Consider the following 15,441-nt stretch of genomic DNA (forward strand, 5'->3'; position numbering starts at 1 on the left):
TCCCGTGAGCACACAGAGGCCCATGCCTGCTTTTCTATTCCGTTTCCATCGGTTCCTCCCGCACTAACAATACTTTCTGAATGCTCAAGAGTGACCGAGCATCACAAAAAGATTCAGGGGATCGCCTCGGGGTTCGGAATTGGTGCTTTATCGCGGCCACACGTGGTTACGATGTCCAGGATTGACGTGGCGTCCCCAGGACGGCCAGTGGTTAGGGGGGAAATGGGCAGAGTGAGGTGCTGCGGAGGGACCCCCGCCCTCCACGACTAGATGCATTTTTGGAGGGGTGCATGCTTTCGTGACCCCGAGGAGAGAGCACCTCTGCAGCCGAAGCGCAGCCGGGTGCCGCGCCGAGCGGGTTCAGGTGACAGCGGCAGGGATGCGATAAGCGCGGCTCGCGTCCAAGGGCTAGCCAGCACCGGGATTCCCCAGCCCGGCCCATCCCCCCGGAATGACAACAAAGGAGCCGAGCCATCCCGGCCCCCTCTTTCGCTGGGACCCCTCAGATCCAGGGGGCTACCTCCGCCTCGCAAGCGGAGAGCGCAGCGGGGGATGGGGGCGGCGCCTGCACAGGCCGCCGCTCCACGGCACAGCCTCATTCGGAGCCCGCGGACAAGGTCAAGGTCGCGAGGGGCGCCCCCCGAGGCCCGCCCCCTCCCTGAGGCGGCGCGAGGGGAAGGGAGGGGGGCGGGCGCGCCTGCTCCGTGTGCCCCCGCCGCGAGCCCGGCCCGTTGGCGCACCGCCCGCCGGGAGCCCAGGGCGGGGGGCGGGGGCGAGGGGCGCGCCACACGTGGGTGCCGGGATGCGTATCCCTCCGCACTCGCTCGCCATCTCGCCGCGGCGGAGGGATTCCGCCGGTCCGCGCGCACGCTCGCTCCGCCCGCCCCGCCTGAGCTGAGGCTCGTCGGTGCCGGCCGGCCTCTCACTCGGAGCGGGGACGCGACGGGCGCAGCAACGTCAGCCAGCAGCACGAGGAGGGCGCGGAGCGCGACAAGCCGCCTCAGCTGCCGCCGCGGGGACGCACGCCGGGCCTGCCTCTCACCGTCGCCCGAGTGACCGGCGCCTCCCGGGCCCCGGCCCCGTCCCCGCCGCCGCCTCCGCCCGGCCCGGCTCGGGGGTGGTTCCGTGCCTGCGCAGATCCGCGCGCCCGCCCGCCCGCGCCCCGCTCGCCCCGCTGCAGTGCGGAGGGAGGGCTCGAAGATGGCCGGCTGGCAGAGCTACGTGGACAACCTGATGTGCGATGGCTGCTGCCAGGAGGCCGCCATTGTCGGCTATTGCGACGCCAAGTACGTGTGGGCGGCCACCGCTGGGGGCATCTTCCAGAGCATCACGGTAAGCTGGGCCGGGGGGGTGGGAGGGGGCTCTGGGCCGGACCCCCCCCCCGGGAGGGGGCGGCGGGGCCGGAGGGGGCGAGCTGTGCTGTCCCCCTTCCGGGGGAGGAGAGGGGGCCCGCGGGGCCCGAGGATGATGTGCTGCTCCTCCCGTGGGGGAGGGGGCGCTTGGGGCCCCGGGAAGCTGCCCACCCCGGAGGGGAAGGGGATGCTTGGATCCAGGGGTGCTGCTCCCTCTTGAGGGAGGGGGCGTTCGAGGTCCGGGGATGCTTCCCCCCTCGGAAGGGGAGGGGGCTCTCGGGGCCCCGGGATGTCACCCCCCGAAGTGGGAGGGGACGCTCGGGGCTCCAGGGATATTTTTCCCCTCGGAGGGGGAGGGGACGCTCGGAGTTCCGGAGATGCTGCCCCCTCGGTGGGTAGGGGGCTGCAGTAAGGGAGGAGACTCTTGGGAGTCTTGGATGCCCCCCCCCTTGGAGGAAGAAGGGGTGTTCAGGGCTCCAGACTGCTCCTCCTCTCCGAGGAGGGGTCTGCAATAGGGGAGGAGGCGTACGGGGATCTGGGCTGCTCCCCTTAGAGGAGGAGGAGGCTGCAGTAGGGGGAGGGGGCTGTGGGCTCTGGGCTGCTCTCCTGGCTTCTGTTGGCCCGGATGCTGGAGACTTAGCCCCCTATTAGGGTGTCTCCCACGGCAGGGCCACCATCGAATCCTTCCCATCCATCTCCGAATCCTCTCCACCACCACCACCCCCAACTTCATGCATACAGGAGGAAGGGTTAGGATGGTGATGGAGGTGGAATGGAAAGGAGTATGGGCAAAGGGGAGCGGTTTTACCCTTCTCGATCTCTTCTTCTCCTCCACCCCCACTTACCCAGCATTTTGGGATGGGGGAGCAAGAAAAGCTTGACAGCCTAAAAATGAGGCTGAACTAGTTTTTCACATGGTGGGATTCTCACATTGTTTCATACCCTTTCCCCTCTTTTAAAATCCTTTTTTTGCCCACCCCCACTCCAGTTATAAGGTACTCATGGATCCCAGTTAATATTGAGAGGAGGAAAAATAATTTTTCTTTACTGTCCCCCAATATCTTACCTAGAAAATCTTGATGTATTCACACATGTAGGATTAGCCCTTATGAGGATTAATCCTGTTCAGGGAATCTGTTTTGCTGCTCTCTGGCCAGGCAGATACATATGCGTATATATATAAAGCTTTATGTATATATAGATGGGTACGTGTGTCTATATATATAAAATGCAAGCAGAAGCTTTATGTGTATGTACATTATGTGTGTGTGTGTGTGTATGTACGTATATATATATGCCTAGCCAGATAGCAGCAAAAAACTGATTGATTCCCTGGAACACGTAGGAGGGGAGGGTGTGTTATAGTATATAAATTTCCAAGTAAAACATATTGTTAAAGATGTTGAAGGTGTGGTGGTAGGGATAAAGGTGATGGTGGTGCAGTCAGAGGTTACTTTACCTAGTCAATGCTTCTCTTCCCCACCCCCTACGCTATGGTCTGGAGGTTTGCATACTACTCAAGGCCCTTGCAGTACTGCCGGGCTTTATTATTATTTTTTTAATTGCACTTCTTTGGGTAGCTCAGTAGTACAGCTTTATCGGGGATGTAAGAGGGATTTCTGAACCAAAAGGAGAAAGCAGCCTCTAGACCCTAACGATGATGGCAGCAGTTTTTGCTGATTTATAAGTTTTCCTTTTTTGCCCACCTGCCAGCTTTGGGGGATTTCGTGTGTTGTGAGAGAAAAGGGTGCTCCCCTCCTTAGAGATAGAAGGACCGTTTTGTACTCCAGTGTCGGTAGCTGAATATTAAGGAATTGCCGGCAATGCGGCTTGGGGTGGGAGGAGGCCCGGCCGGCACAGGGAATTCTCTGAGTCTTTGCGTAGGTTTTCCTGCGTCCTGGCCTCTAGTGCTTGCTGCAGACTTAAGCGGTCAACGTAGGTGTCTTTCGTGAATCCCAACCTTATCGTTGGCACCAGGTTTTTTTTTCCCCCCAAATATTCTCCAAGATGGCGAACTGCTATTAATCTCTCATTCTATACACCTTTTTCCTTCTTCTCCTGGGAAATATTAATCATTATTCTCCCCAATCTCGTTGTTATGCAGTTTAGTTAGGAAAAGGGAGACACTTGGAGGGAGGAGAGTATTGGGGTGGGGGTGGTGAGCTTTCAGTTGTTTTTTTTTTTTTAATAATTTGGGAACACTTAATTTCTCTTCTTCTACCACTCCTTTCCTCCTTAGTGGTATTTCAGAAAGGAGGATTTGATTTAGGTTTATTTATGCTGTATATAATATGCTTGTTAGTCTGTATTGGCAACCTTTTATCATGTGTGAGGCACAAGCAGTAACTGATGTGCTTAAAGTATTAGAGGTGGGAGGTGATGGCCTTGATTTAGTTGCCATGTTTTAGGAGTATTTGCCATTTAAACCGTCAGCCACCAGTCATTATTGCTGCCTGTTTCTGCTCACAGACCTCCAAAATAAATCATTGAAATAGTACTTTATCAAAGAGAGTGTTGCCTTTTCCCTTCCTCTCACCACCTCTCATTTTTCCTCTCCTATCATTCTAAACTGTACTGTAGCTTTACTTAGTGTTTTATGAGTTAGTGACATTTAAAGGTAATCTTGGAACTAGTCCTTTAAGATTTTCTGTACCTTCAGTGGACTAGTGTTAAAGGAAAACACTGAGGACCGGCATCTGGTGATCAAGTTTCCCTTTACTGCTCTCAGCCTTCCCCTGCCTTTGTGTGACTTGCTGCTGTCTAGCTGGGCAGATTCCCAGAGTGTGCTTGGAGATGGCTGGGCCTGCTATGACTCTGCAGTTCTGATGGGGGCGATGCCTTCTTTTTCAGTCCTGGAGTGTTAGAAAGCACATTTTCTTCTCAGGCTTGTTGGCAACCTTACTTTCTTCTTTCACTTACCTCCATTTTCTGTTCTTTCGCCAGTGCCTATTCCAGTCCTAGAGAAAGAATTCTCTTTCCTTTTGCCCGAGAGCTTGTTATCAAAAATGGGAGAGGGACGAAGAGGGGGATGGTGAAATGAAAAGGGGTGAAGGGAGTAATAATTAGAAAAAAACATGACTTTTGGAAACATTTAATCCATATGAAATTCTAACATATTGAGCCACTCCATTCAAACCAATAATACCAACTAAGAGTTATATGTTAGAGCAACAACTTTGTTAGGAGATTTCAGGATAAACTCAGGTAATATTGGATGAGAGACAAGTCACAAATTTAAAAAAAAAAAACTATATCTGAATCTGTATAATTAGATAAGTTTTTTAGGTGCTTGACTTGGTCTAAATAGAAATTTTTTACTTTATTATAAAGAGAAGTTTATGATAAAGTAATATAGATGTGTGCTACAATGAGAAATATAATTTATGACCAGTAAAAACTGTGAAATGATTTTAGGGTGTCCGTGGCTTTGAAAAATCTTAATTTGATTGTTTTTCAGTAAGCAAGTTCTGCCATTATTTATGTCCTTGGTAGGGGTTCCCATCTTATTAAAATTTAATTAAAATTGTTTAGTAAGATTTACAAAATCAGGTTTATAAGTTTTCTAACAAAGCTATGAATTGGATAGAACTACATTCAAGGTACCAAAGTTTTGATTTCTCCTAGTGAAATTTGGAGGCCCTGATAACTTAGCAACAACTTTGCTAATTTGACTTGCTGAATTTTGTGTTGTTGAAATTTCAAAAGAATGTACTGACTCCTCTTTTTTTGTTTTGTTTTGCTTTGGTTTTTGGCAGCCAATAGAAATAGACATGATTGTAGGAAAAGATCGAGAGGGTTTCTTTACCAATGGTTTGACTCTTGGTGCAAAGAAGTGCTCAGTAATCAGAGATAGTCTGTATGTGGATGGTGACTGCACAATGGACATCAGGACAAAGAGTCAAGGGGGTGAACCAACGTATAATGTTGCTGTGGGCAGAGCTGGCCGAGGTAAGTAAGAAGTCCTTTTAAAAATAAAAGTTGCTACTGTAAGGTAATCAGTTAATTGCTATTGCATTGCCACCCTATAACTTGTACCTCTTTTTAAAAATGCCTATTAATATGTAAAACAAATGTCAGTTCATAAATAAGGGATTAATCCATTTTTTAAAACTATTAAGATGGTTTCCATGTATTGTATGGCACTAGATGACAAATGTACTAAAATTTCCTGTCAGATGCTAAATCCAATTCTGTCATCATTCTAAAGTTAAATATATTCTATATTAACCCTAATTTTCATGTTTACAAATATCATAAATGTCACCCATATTTCTTTCAAAACGCTTGGCATGTCACTAATGATGGTGGAATAGGATTATTAAAGTGTACAAATTGATTAAGCAAATTAATAGATGGGATGATCATAGAAACATAATTTAAGAGCTGGAAGGGACCTCAGGGGTCCATTTACTCTTATATTTCATTTTATAAATTAGAAAACTGAGCATTGAAAACATTAGGTAACACCAAAGGTCACACAGCTAAGTAAGAGGTAAAGTTGAGATTTAGCCTGTCTTCTGCTTCCAAATCCATTGCTCTACCCACTGTACAACACTGCCTTTCAAATTTTATTTTATTATCAGTATGCCCTCTCTAGCTTTTGATTTGTTTGCCTTGTTTTTATTTTTTAATATTCATTTTATTACTTCATGACTTTATTAGAGAAAGAAGGAAAAATTATAGAATCTTGGAAGAGGCCATCTAGTCCACTCTCTTAGGTTACACAGGAATCTCCCCTAGAGCATCCCTGATAGGTGGTCATGTATTCTGTGCTCAAATATACCTAGTGACAAGGAGTGCATTATCTCACAGATCATCCTGTTCCATTTTTGGATAAGTGTTCTACTCCTTATTTTACGAAGAAGGAAATTATGATTGAGAGAAGTAACATGAACTGTCAGTGATGACCCAGCTATGGGTTAGCTGTGAGTCGGGACCAGGTATTCTGACATTAAATCCAGGACTCTCTGCTACACCATGTTTGTTAGAAAGTTCTTCCATATGTTGAGCCAAGATCTCCCTGTAACTTTTACTCACTCGGCCTAGTTCTGGAGCCACACAAAGTAACACTAATCCCTCCTTTTATGATAGTCTTTTCAGATGTTTGAAGGAAACAACTACCTGTCTTCTCCCTATGTCTTTTTTCCTCTTATGCTAAACATAATAGTTCCATTCCTTCAACCTTTCCTTGTATGACATGGTTTAGGGTCCCCTTATTATAAGCCTCTGGATTAGCTCCAGTTTGACAGTACTAAAAATGTTCTCAGAACTGAACACAGTATTGCAGATGTGGAAAGCCTATCACAGATTATGGTTAGGGTCCTTCTTCCCTTGTTATAGAAGTTATATCTATATTAGCATAAGCTTTTCTTTGTCACTTGTTGACTCAGTGAGTTTGCAGTCAATTAAACGCCAATTTTTTCCCCTCATGTATAAACTGGCATTTTAAGTTTCTCATATTCTAGTGTAGTTTAAGTTTTTGCTTCAAGATATGTACATTTACTTATATCTTCTTAAATTTCATTTTCATTTGGTTGATTTTTTGGGACTTGATTCTCTTAGTTTATTAGCATATGTCATACCCAAATTTGATAAGCATGCCTTCTAGATTTTCGTCAGGGTCACTAATAAGTTGCAATTATTTCATTTTGCTATTAGAAGCCCACTTGACTAAAATGAAGATTTTTGATGATCTGAATTTTCCATTCTGTCCCTTTTATCAAATCTTCCTTGTTTTAATTTTCAAAATCCTATGGAACTGAGCATCTGAAGGTGTGTTACATTTCAAAATATCCAAGGAACCTAAGTTCTTTTTCTGACAGCACTCTAGCCTGATGGCTAATTCAGGTGTTTCTTAACTGCATTATCAAATTCCAAAAGGCTTTTTATTCAGTGAACTGCTTTTTAGGGAATTACTCTAAAAATAACCAGTGCTCATTATTGTTTCAAGTGTTGTAAAGTCCATTTAACATAAAAGTGTGTAGTTATTAAAAACTCGTTTTTTTAAAAAAAGGAAAATCCTTGTCTTTTCTAAAATAGCCAGGTTTCAAACACTGAATCTGGAAACAGCACATCACACATGAGCCAAACATCTAATGAGCCTCTTAAATTGGCTTTCCATTTGCAGTATGATTCTAATAAGTAATATTGTCACCGTCTCAAAAGTTATTCGGTTAAATTGCTTATAACTCTAATAACTGAGGTGACTGGGATCTTAACTTTTTTTTTTCAATGTATAACACAAATAAGTATAGTATATCTGAAAAGGAAGGATTCTAGATATGAGATGAATGTAGGTCTTAGTCACTAGTCCAAGAATACTGCCTCACCTATCAGACACGACCTCTTTGGTCCTCAGTTTCATCTCTAACATTAGGCATAAGCACTTGTACCGTTTGTATCATGGGTTGTTCATTCACAGAATCATAGCATTTGATCTGGAAGGAACTTATGAGGACTCCTAGAGGAGTCAGTCTCCTGTTGTAAGGATAAAATGAGATAGCACAAAAGCCTTTGTAAACTTTCTAGGGCCATGTCAGGTATAGGCCATTTAAAAAACAATAACAACACAACCCACACTTGAAGTTCTTGAACGATTTCCTTGAAAAAGTCCTCGTTTGATATCTCATGGTGTGTTAAAAACTAAGTCCTTTAAGGCTATACCAATAAACTATGGTAAATCCAAATGTCTCAAGCGTAGGGGCACATCCTGACTGGTAATAGACTGTATTCCAGGGACCGGCTAAGTATATGAGTCTAAGGCTCATCATCAAGATATTAACTAGCAGGTTGATAAATTTTTCTTTTAGCTTCACCACCCCTTCAGGAAGGGTTATAATCCAGGTCTTCTTTAGAGACTCAGTGTCACGTACTGTCTTCTTATGTTTTACAATGTAAATGAAAATATTGTTTTATTTGGTGTTTTGATCAGAATTTAAAATGTTTAAGGGTTGCATTCATTGAGGGGAGAAGGGAGAGGGAAGCACCTGTAGTGCTTCAATTGTGAATACTTCAAGTAAATACACAATTATAATTTTACTGACATCTAGTGGCAGTCTGGATATTTTCTCCCCATCCACTCAATTTTAATGAGTTTTGTTTTTAAAACTCACATTATACAGATATACTTCTTGTTTATTATATTGGATCTAATTCAAGGTTCGGTATTAAATAGGAGCTTCATCAAACACAGGCCTTAAAGACTTTACTTCTTCCATAGCTGAAATCCAATGAAATTTGTAACTCAAATAACTTTTTGTCTTTACATCCCATCTAGCAATAAAAGTCCACTTTACCCAACCTTACTATTTTAAACTGTTGGAGAAAAAAAAAATGTGTAAAAAGTGGGAAAAATGTATATTTCCTGTTAAATAGAACAGCACCTAGTCTAAGTTATTACTTGCCTAGGCAATATAGTATTTCATGGTTTTCTTCTATACCGTACAGGTTATTATTTCTCCTTTATTTATATAGAATTCATTCCCAACTATTTCAGGGTTCTGCAGTGGTCACAGATAATTGCTGTGCATGAAATTGTAGCTTCTCGTCAGCTTGAAAACATCAGTAAAACTTCTAGTTCTGTTTTGGAGTGATTTTAACTTTCTAAATAATCCATTTGGCACCAGTGCTTGGTAGCTCGTGGAAAACCAGCTTAATATAATAACTTTTATTAATTTTTATTCCATGTGCTGTCTGCTAAAACTTACATGACTTTCTTGTCTAACACTTCTTTTGAAACACTTTTCTTTTTTCTCTTTCAGTCTTGGTCTTTGTAATGGGCAAAGAAGGGGTCCATGGAGGTGGATTGAATAAGAAGGCATACTCAATGGCCAAATACTTGAGAGACTCTGGGTTCTAGCTGCTAGGCAAGACTGTTAAGTATTAGGGGGATTGCTCTTAAACTTTCCTAATTGTAAGCGTGAGTCTTCATTCTGGAAATTTTATTAGCAATGCAGGTGATGGGGTTATGAACCTGTGTCTTCTTTGTATCCCTTTGTTGGTGGGGAAAGGTGTTTTTGTTTTTGTTTCATAAGTAATTCTGTTCACTTTTTGTTTCCTTGTGTACTCCAGCATTGGTTATAGTCATGGGAAAGGAAGGTGTCCATGGAGGGACACTGAACAAGAAAGCATTTGAACTCGCTTTATACCTGAGGAGGTCTGACGTCTAAGCAGCCTCTCCCCATCCACCTAGCAACTGTCTTCATCGCCACCCCAGTTATGTTCATAGTACTACCAGACTATAGATGGTAGTTCATTTGTTTTTATTTACCTATTTTCTAATGTCATGTTTCTGTTTACCCAAATGGATCATTTGTATGTTAACCACTGTATGTAATAGAAACCCTTATCTGGCACCATTATTGCAGCATAATAATGATATGCATGATACCTTGAAATTTGGGGGGAGGGGGGCATGCCAATTTGGGCATTGCTTTACTTTAGCAATTAGTGGGATCTTGAGACTACTAAAATAAGTTAACACTAATAAGCGAGGTGCCGATTGTACAATCTCCGATTTGATCAATGTCTTTTCAGCACTTTGAGCAATTACATGGCTCCCTTAGTCTTCCTTTTATAGAGCATGGTTGGGAGGAAAAAGTGCATGCATGTCTTCTCTCCTCCCCTCTCCTCCCTTCCCACATACGGTATTTCTTTTGCTTCCATCTACTCATGCAGTGCCTGGATTATTCAGCTATTTTAACACTATCTTTGTTTATGAGCTGCTGAGAACTGCAGGAAATTTTGCCTTAGTCTTGCTGTTGTACTCCAGTAGACACAAAGGTTTGTTCCTAGTGTCTAGAGCACACACTACTACTTGGAGGACAACGGCAAACAAGAGCAAAAGGTGCAAAAGGGCACACTTCCTCCTCGATCTTACAGAGACGATCTGGATGGACTCCCCAGAGACATTCCGTCACTGCAATAGCTCAGGCACTTGAGAGGTCTGTGTCTGTCTTTTCTTTTTCATATCAGCTCCTATTTCTGTTTTTTTAAAAATTGATTTATGAAAGGCTGCCATCATGGACATTAGATACCCCAACATAACCATCTGGAGTGTGTCCGATTTTTTCATAGGACCAATTTTTATTTGCAGCTTGGGTTTTTGTATGAAATTATGTTGTTATTGTGGGAAAAACTGCCACCTTCAGCTATATATACTGGTAGTCTAGACTGACTTATTTTGGTCTGATCACTGATTGGTAAAAAGTAAATGGAATTGCTGCTTTAATACCGATATTTGGATGGGGGTTGGAAGTTTTATAAGCTAAAATAGTGGAAGTAGACACATTTCAAATTTTAAAACCTGCATTTGGCCTGTCACACCCTTGCTGTGGAGTAAATCTGCCTTGTGCTCTAGTCATCCAAAATATGTGTAACCAAGCTGTCAGTTCAAAGCACGGAACTAACTTGTATGTTCATTTTAAAAAATAAATAAATAAAAAACAAATGAAGACTTCTGTATAAAAATAAATGGGAGATGGTATTGGTTGGAATAACTGACTTGGCTGTCTTGTGATGAATTTTTTAATATGTATTCTGTGCCATACTATTGTTAAAAATGAACTGTTGCTATTGTGAGATGGATCTTAACTAACCCATTAAGGGTTTCTTATTTTGAATGGCACTATTTTAGGGACATTCTCGTATTTGCTTCTATTGTTTGGGCCTTGTGGATAATGTACAGATTTTAAAAACAAAAAATCTTGTTGCTGATTTATCCATTTCTTTCCCTGCACTTTGTTACATCTGGGATACAGTCTGACTCATCTGATTTAATATGCATTTCAAAAAATGCCATAACTATTAAAACACCTTGTTTACAGACAGATGAAATAAATTTATTCCAACCAAATAAAATCTAGGCTCTTGTCTATGTAACATATGGACTTCCTGTTTTTCTGTGCTAATGTATATTTCTCCCTCTCCTCTACAAGAATGGGAACATACCTGTAAACAAAGTACAATCATAACGAAAATCGCAAGCTGACCACTTATTCAGTTCCAAGTTAGCATAGTCCCTAGAAATTAATCATGAGGGCATTTATTAATGGGCCTATGATCTATGATCTCCCTGGTGTGGGTGCTTAGTCCACTAATGCCAACTAACCCATCCATGCTATCATCCAGCATGACTTGTCCAAATCCTGTAAATCTGCCAGAGGGGTCCAAAGGGCTGAAGAAGGATCCTTCCTTGAATTTGCTTGACATTATATAAAACTCAGGGAGCACACAGCCTGTGTCCATTAATTATCCCAGTGGTTGGTTTTTGGCATTTACACTGACATTTGTTATGGTTCCCACTATTTCTTTTCCTCTACCCCCTTCATTTCTATAAATTTTTTCTCTCCTTTTATCTAAAGGTTAGTATAGGCAGTGTAGTAAAGAGCCCAGCCTCCAAGCCCAGAACGTTTGTCCTAAGTCACATAGAGGGCATTGGTAGAGGCATTTACCAATAAAATTACAAATCTAATTCTTGTCTGTCATTTCTGAGTAAAGTCCAGTTGTTATATTCCCAGGGAAAGTGAAGTTGTAAATGTAGTTACTCTTCTACCCCCTTGGACAAAAGCTAAAAGGACTTGAGAACAATCTTGACTTTTTTGTATTGAAATTTTTTATCTTCAAGACTGTTCTGGATGTTGGGGGTGGGGGGTGGGGTGAGATTGGTAGAGATTCTTAAGATTTGTACCTGCCACCCACCCAGAATAAATAATGGTGTTGATTGGAGCTCTGAGGTCCCATTTCTAGCTCAAAAATTCCATAACACTTAATTTGAAAACTTTACAGAATTTACATCATGCCTTTTTAAAACAACCAACCAGGCAGTACTGAGGACAACTAGGTGGCACAGTAGATTGAGCACCAGACCTGGTGTAAGGCTCATCTTACTAAGTTCAAATCTGGCCTTAGACACTTACTAGCTGTGTGACCCTGGGTAAGTCACTCAATCCTGTCTGCCTCAGTTTCCTCATCTGTAAAATAAGCTGGAGAAGGGTTTCTTTGCCAAGAAAAACCCAAAGTCAGCCACAGCAGAAAAACAACTGAACAAGCAGCAGTAATATAACTTGATTGATAATGGGACCTCCATTATACATTTAAGAGCTCAAGAGATGCAGTAACTGGGATGCATTCTAACTGCTTTGTTCAACTATAGATACTCAATGTAAGAGGCTCTTCGCCTGGTAACCTATAAACCTGCCACTGCCAACATGACTACTTTTGTAGTTTCATAGTTTCATAGTTTGTAGTTTCATAGTTCCACTGATTTCATTCCTTCTCTGGCCCTACTTACTCCAAACTGGTTCACGAAGCAATCTTTGGTATCTCCTAGAAGTCCATTCAAGAAATAATTAACACTTCTTAGTGCAAAGTGGCCCAAGAAAAAGTCTATTCTTAGGAGAAAAGCTGCCAACTATTAAAAGTGACCGTAATATTGTAATACTTAAAACTGCTTTTTTTTTTAAAGGGACAACCATGTTCCTTTCTTTCCACATTATCACTATATATTACTTTGATATTATAATCTTCTCATGCTAGTGAAAATTTTATTATACCCACATTATATAATACTATGTATTATACATCATAAAACATAAAAAGTGCTTTCTTTGAATAATTAAGCAAAGAGCATGTTTGAATGAACTGATAAAATAGATGTCAGTAGAACCTCAGTGTTTGTCACTCAGAGTGTTTCAATTAATTATGATTAAATGTTGATGCTTTTGTTATTCCAATCTTTCAAATCTAAGATGAATTGGTCCACTTTTCTATTGAGATTTAAAATCTTGAATATAACTGAATATGTTATTACTACCAGCAACTGGGCTCTGTCAATGGGTGTAGATAGCAACAGTGAATATGTGAATAAACAACTAAAGTATTTAATGAGATCAGAAATTTAAAGCTAGACATCATTTCTGATCTATTCCAATACCCCCCTGCCCCTTTTACTGATAAGGAAACAGCCCCAGATAAATGGCATGATTTGCCTGAGGCCGAACAGCTAGGGTTTGAAACCAGCCAGGGGGTGCCACATATACAGACAATTCAAGTATCTGTAATAGCAGTCAGGGTCATACCTCTATAAATATCTTGTATGTGTGTATATGCACATATGTGCATGCTCACACATGTATATACACACGATATAACTACTTTTGTTATATTTCTGCAGCATTATTCATAGATCTAAGAAACGGTGACAAACATGCAAATTGTTTATAATGCTTTGGTATAACATGTCAACTAGAACTTAAAGTGGAAAACATGTTTATTAACTTTCAAACTTTCCTCATACAAGGCCATAAAAAATTCTCTATTTTCATTATACATGAGTCTAACTTCTTTCTACATAGTTACAATGGCATATATATTTATAATTTAGCTTTTCATAATACATTGTTAAAGTACATCATGAGTTCTGTTAAATATTTATAAGCACTCATTTTCAAATCAAATACTTGAAAACAATTTCTCTATATACATAGTTTAGATTAGCATAAGATGCTTTTTATTGAGAAGTATGTGTGTGTGTGTGTGTGTACGTACACACACACACACACACACACACACACATATATAATCAGAAGATCAACTGAAGAACATGTGCTAAAATTTTAGTGAGTGTTTCTATGCAGTATTGCCTATCTTTTTGCTTTGGTCACACATAAACAAACAATCCTTCAGTCCTGAAGATTAAGTCAGTATAAACGTGGGGCCATATTAGTTTAGCTAGCTGCTGGATGAAATTAATATTCAACACTATTAAATATGAGAACCATCTTAATATCAAAATTTTCTGCACTCTACCACAAACTCCTGTCTTCTGGCTTAAAATACTATTTGTGAAGAGGAAAGAAAATTCTGTTACTAGGTATTTTGATTTCATTTTGTAATATTCATGAGAAAAATACTGAATGGCCTGACCTGTCATAATGACAAGAGTTTAGGAGGAACGCACAAGTTGCTACAAAAAATTCTGGGAAATTGGGCTAGGCCATGCGTGGTGTGGGCAGCAGAATTCATCATGGTGATAAATATACTTGTATACTGTAATCAAGTCTTCACTGCAAGCCATACTTATAGTGGTTTTTCTTTTTTAAACTTTTTGGCTGTATTCCATTCCAAAAAGAGAATGATGCTTGAGGTCCAGCACCTTGATAATGTTATGCTTTAGTAAGAAGAAGTGTGCTTCTTGTGGATGAAAACCTGATTAAGAAAAATATATATAATCTGATTAAACCGTAAAACACACTAAGATTTCTCTTTACAGAAGTAACTGAAGGGGTGGATGGACAATGAAAGTATATACTTAAATACACATAAAGGGATAAGCTGATCAACAATTTTTTTCATACAAGGTATGAGGATGAATAAAGTTGGAAGTTCAAACTGTATTTGCTATGTTGTAATCCCTGTCATCACTGGGCTGCAGCTGGACAACCACACTCTCTTGATTCACTTCATGTTCTGCATCACTACTATCAATATCTTCATTGTCATCCTCCTCCTCATAGTCTGAAGATTCTGTCATGTTCTGATGGGAATGAGATTCTGATAAAGCCCCAAATGATTGAGCGCTAACAGAAGCTAATGGTCTAAGTAAGGGGGTATGTTCTGAGACTTCATTCTCTTCTTGACTACTATCTGTGTCAGAGTCTGAATCTCCTTGAGAAGGAACAACTTTCTGTTTACATACTGGACAGGTTTTTTTGGTTTTAGTTAGCCAAGGATCCACACACTTGCAGTGATAGGCTGTTGAGAGAAAACACACATCATTCAGTTGGTAAAATGTACTTGGAATATACATCTCTTTCCGTTAAATTGTCCTATATTAATTACTAATGGGATAAAAGTACACTAGGAAACAGCAGTTTAGACTTTCTTCTGAAAGTAGTTGCTCAGTCCAGAACATTCTACATTTTCCCTATTATGTGTTGTCTTCCCCCATTAGAATGTAAGCTCATAATTGTTTGTTATTTGTATCCCCAGTGCTGACAGCAAAGGGCCTGGCACATGGTAAACACTTAATAAATGCCTTTGCACATAATAAATGCCATGCAGAAACAGAAGATATGATCTTCAATTTTTA

General features: G+C 41.4%; 2 protein-coding genes across 4 annotated transcripts in view; one reads left to right on the forward strand and one right to left on the reverse strand.

Moving 5' to 3' along the window:
* The first annotated feature begins 858 nt into the window (after nt 1-858).
* Nucleotides 859-11,231, forward strand: PFN2 (profilin 2). 2 transcript variants are annotated; one of them, XM_036755008.1, is made up of 3 exons: nt 859-1,332; nt 5,108-5,300; nt 9,113-11,231. In XM_036755008.1, exons 1-3 carry the CDS (start codon nt 1,201-1,203, stop codon nt 9,208-9,210), a joined length of 423 nt encoding a protein of 140 aa, XP_036610903.1. In that variant the 5' UTR covers nt 859-1,200; the 3' UTR covers nt 9,211-11,231. The 2 variants fall into 2 exon arrangements, with proteins under 2 accessions (XP_036610903.1, XP_036610901.1); XM_036755006.1 differs by having other exon boundaries at nt 861-1,332; nt 9,423-11,231.
* A 2,371-nt stretch (nt 11,232-13,602) lies between these two features.
* The window catches only part of RNF13 (ring finger protein 13), a 92,707-nt gene continuing 90,868 nt past the window's right edge, over nt 13,603-15,441 (reverse strand). For both annotated transcript variants that reach the window (XM_036756345.1, XM_036756346.1), the window contains one exon: nt 13,603-15,104. In XM_036756345.1, the coding sequence (XP_036612240.1) occupies nt 14,737-15,104 (368 nt within the window). In that variant the 3' untranslated portion in view covers nt 13,603-14,736. The remainder of the gene's footprint in view (nt 15,105-15,441) is intronic.

This window comes from Trichosurus vulpecula, chromosome 4 (assembly GCF_011100635.1).
Source record: "Trichosurus vulpecula isolate mTriVul1 chromosome 4, mTriVul1.pri, whole genome shotgun sequence".
In the NCBI taxonomy this organism is placed as follows: Eukaryota; Metazoa; Chordata; class Mammalia; order Diprotodontia; family Phalangeridae; genus Trichosurus; species Trichosurus vulpecula.

Bases quoted from the DNA above. Each gene is read 5' to 3' on its own strand.
- PFN2 (XM_036755008.1), top strand. From the start codon at position 1,201: ATGGCCGGCTGGCAGAGCTACGTGGACAACCTGATGTGCGATGGCTGC. The intron at 1,333-5,107 runs GTAAGCTGGGCC...GGTTTTTGGCAG, and splicing joins GCATCTTCCAGAGCATCACG to CCAATAGAAATAGACATGAT. The intron at 5,301-9,112 runs GTAAGTAAGAAG...TTTCTCTTTCAG, and splicing joins TGTGGGCAGAGCTGGCCGAG to TCTTGGTCTTTGTAATGGGC.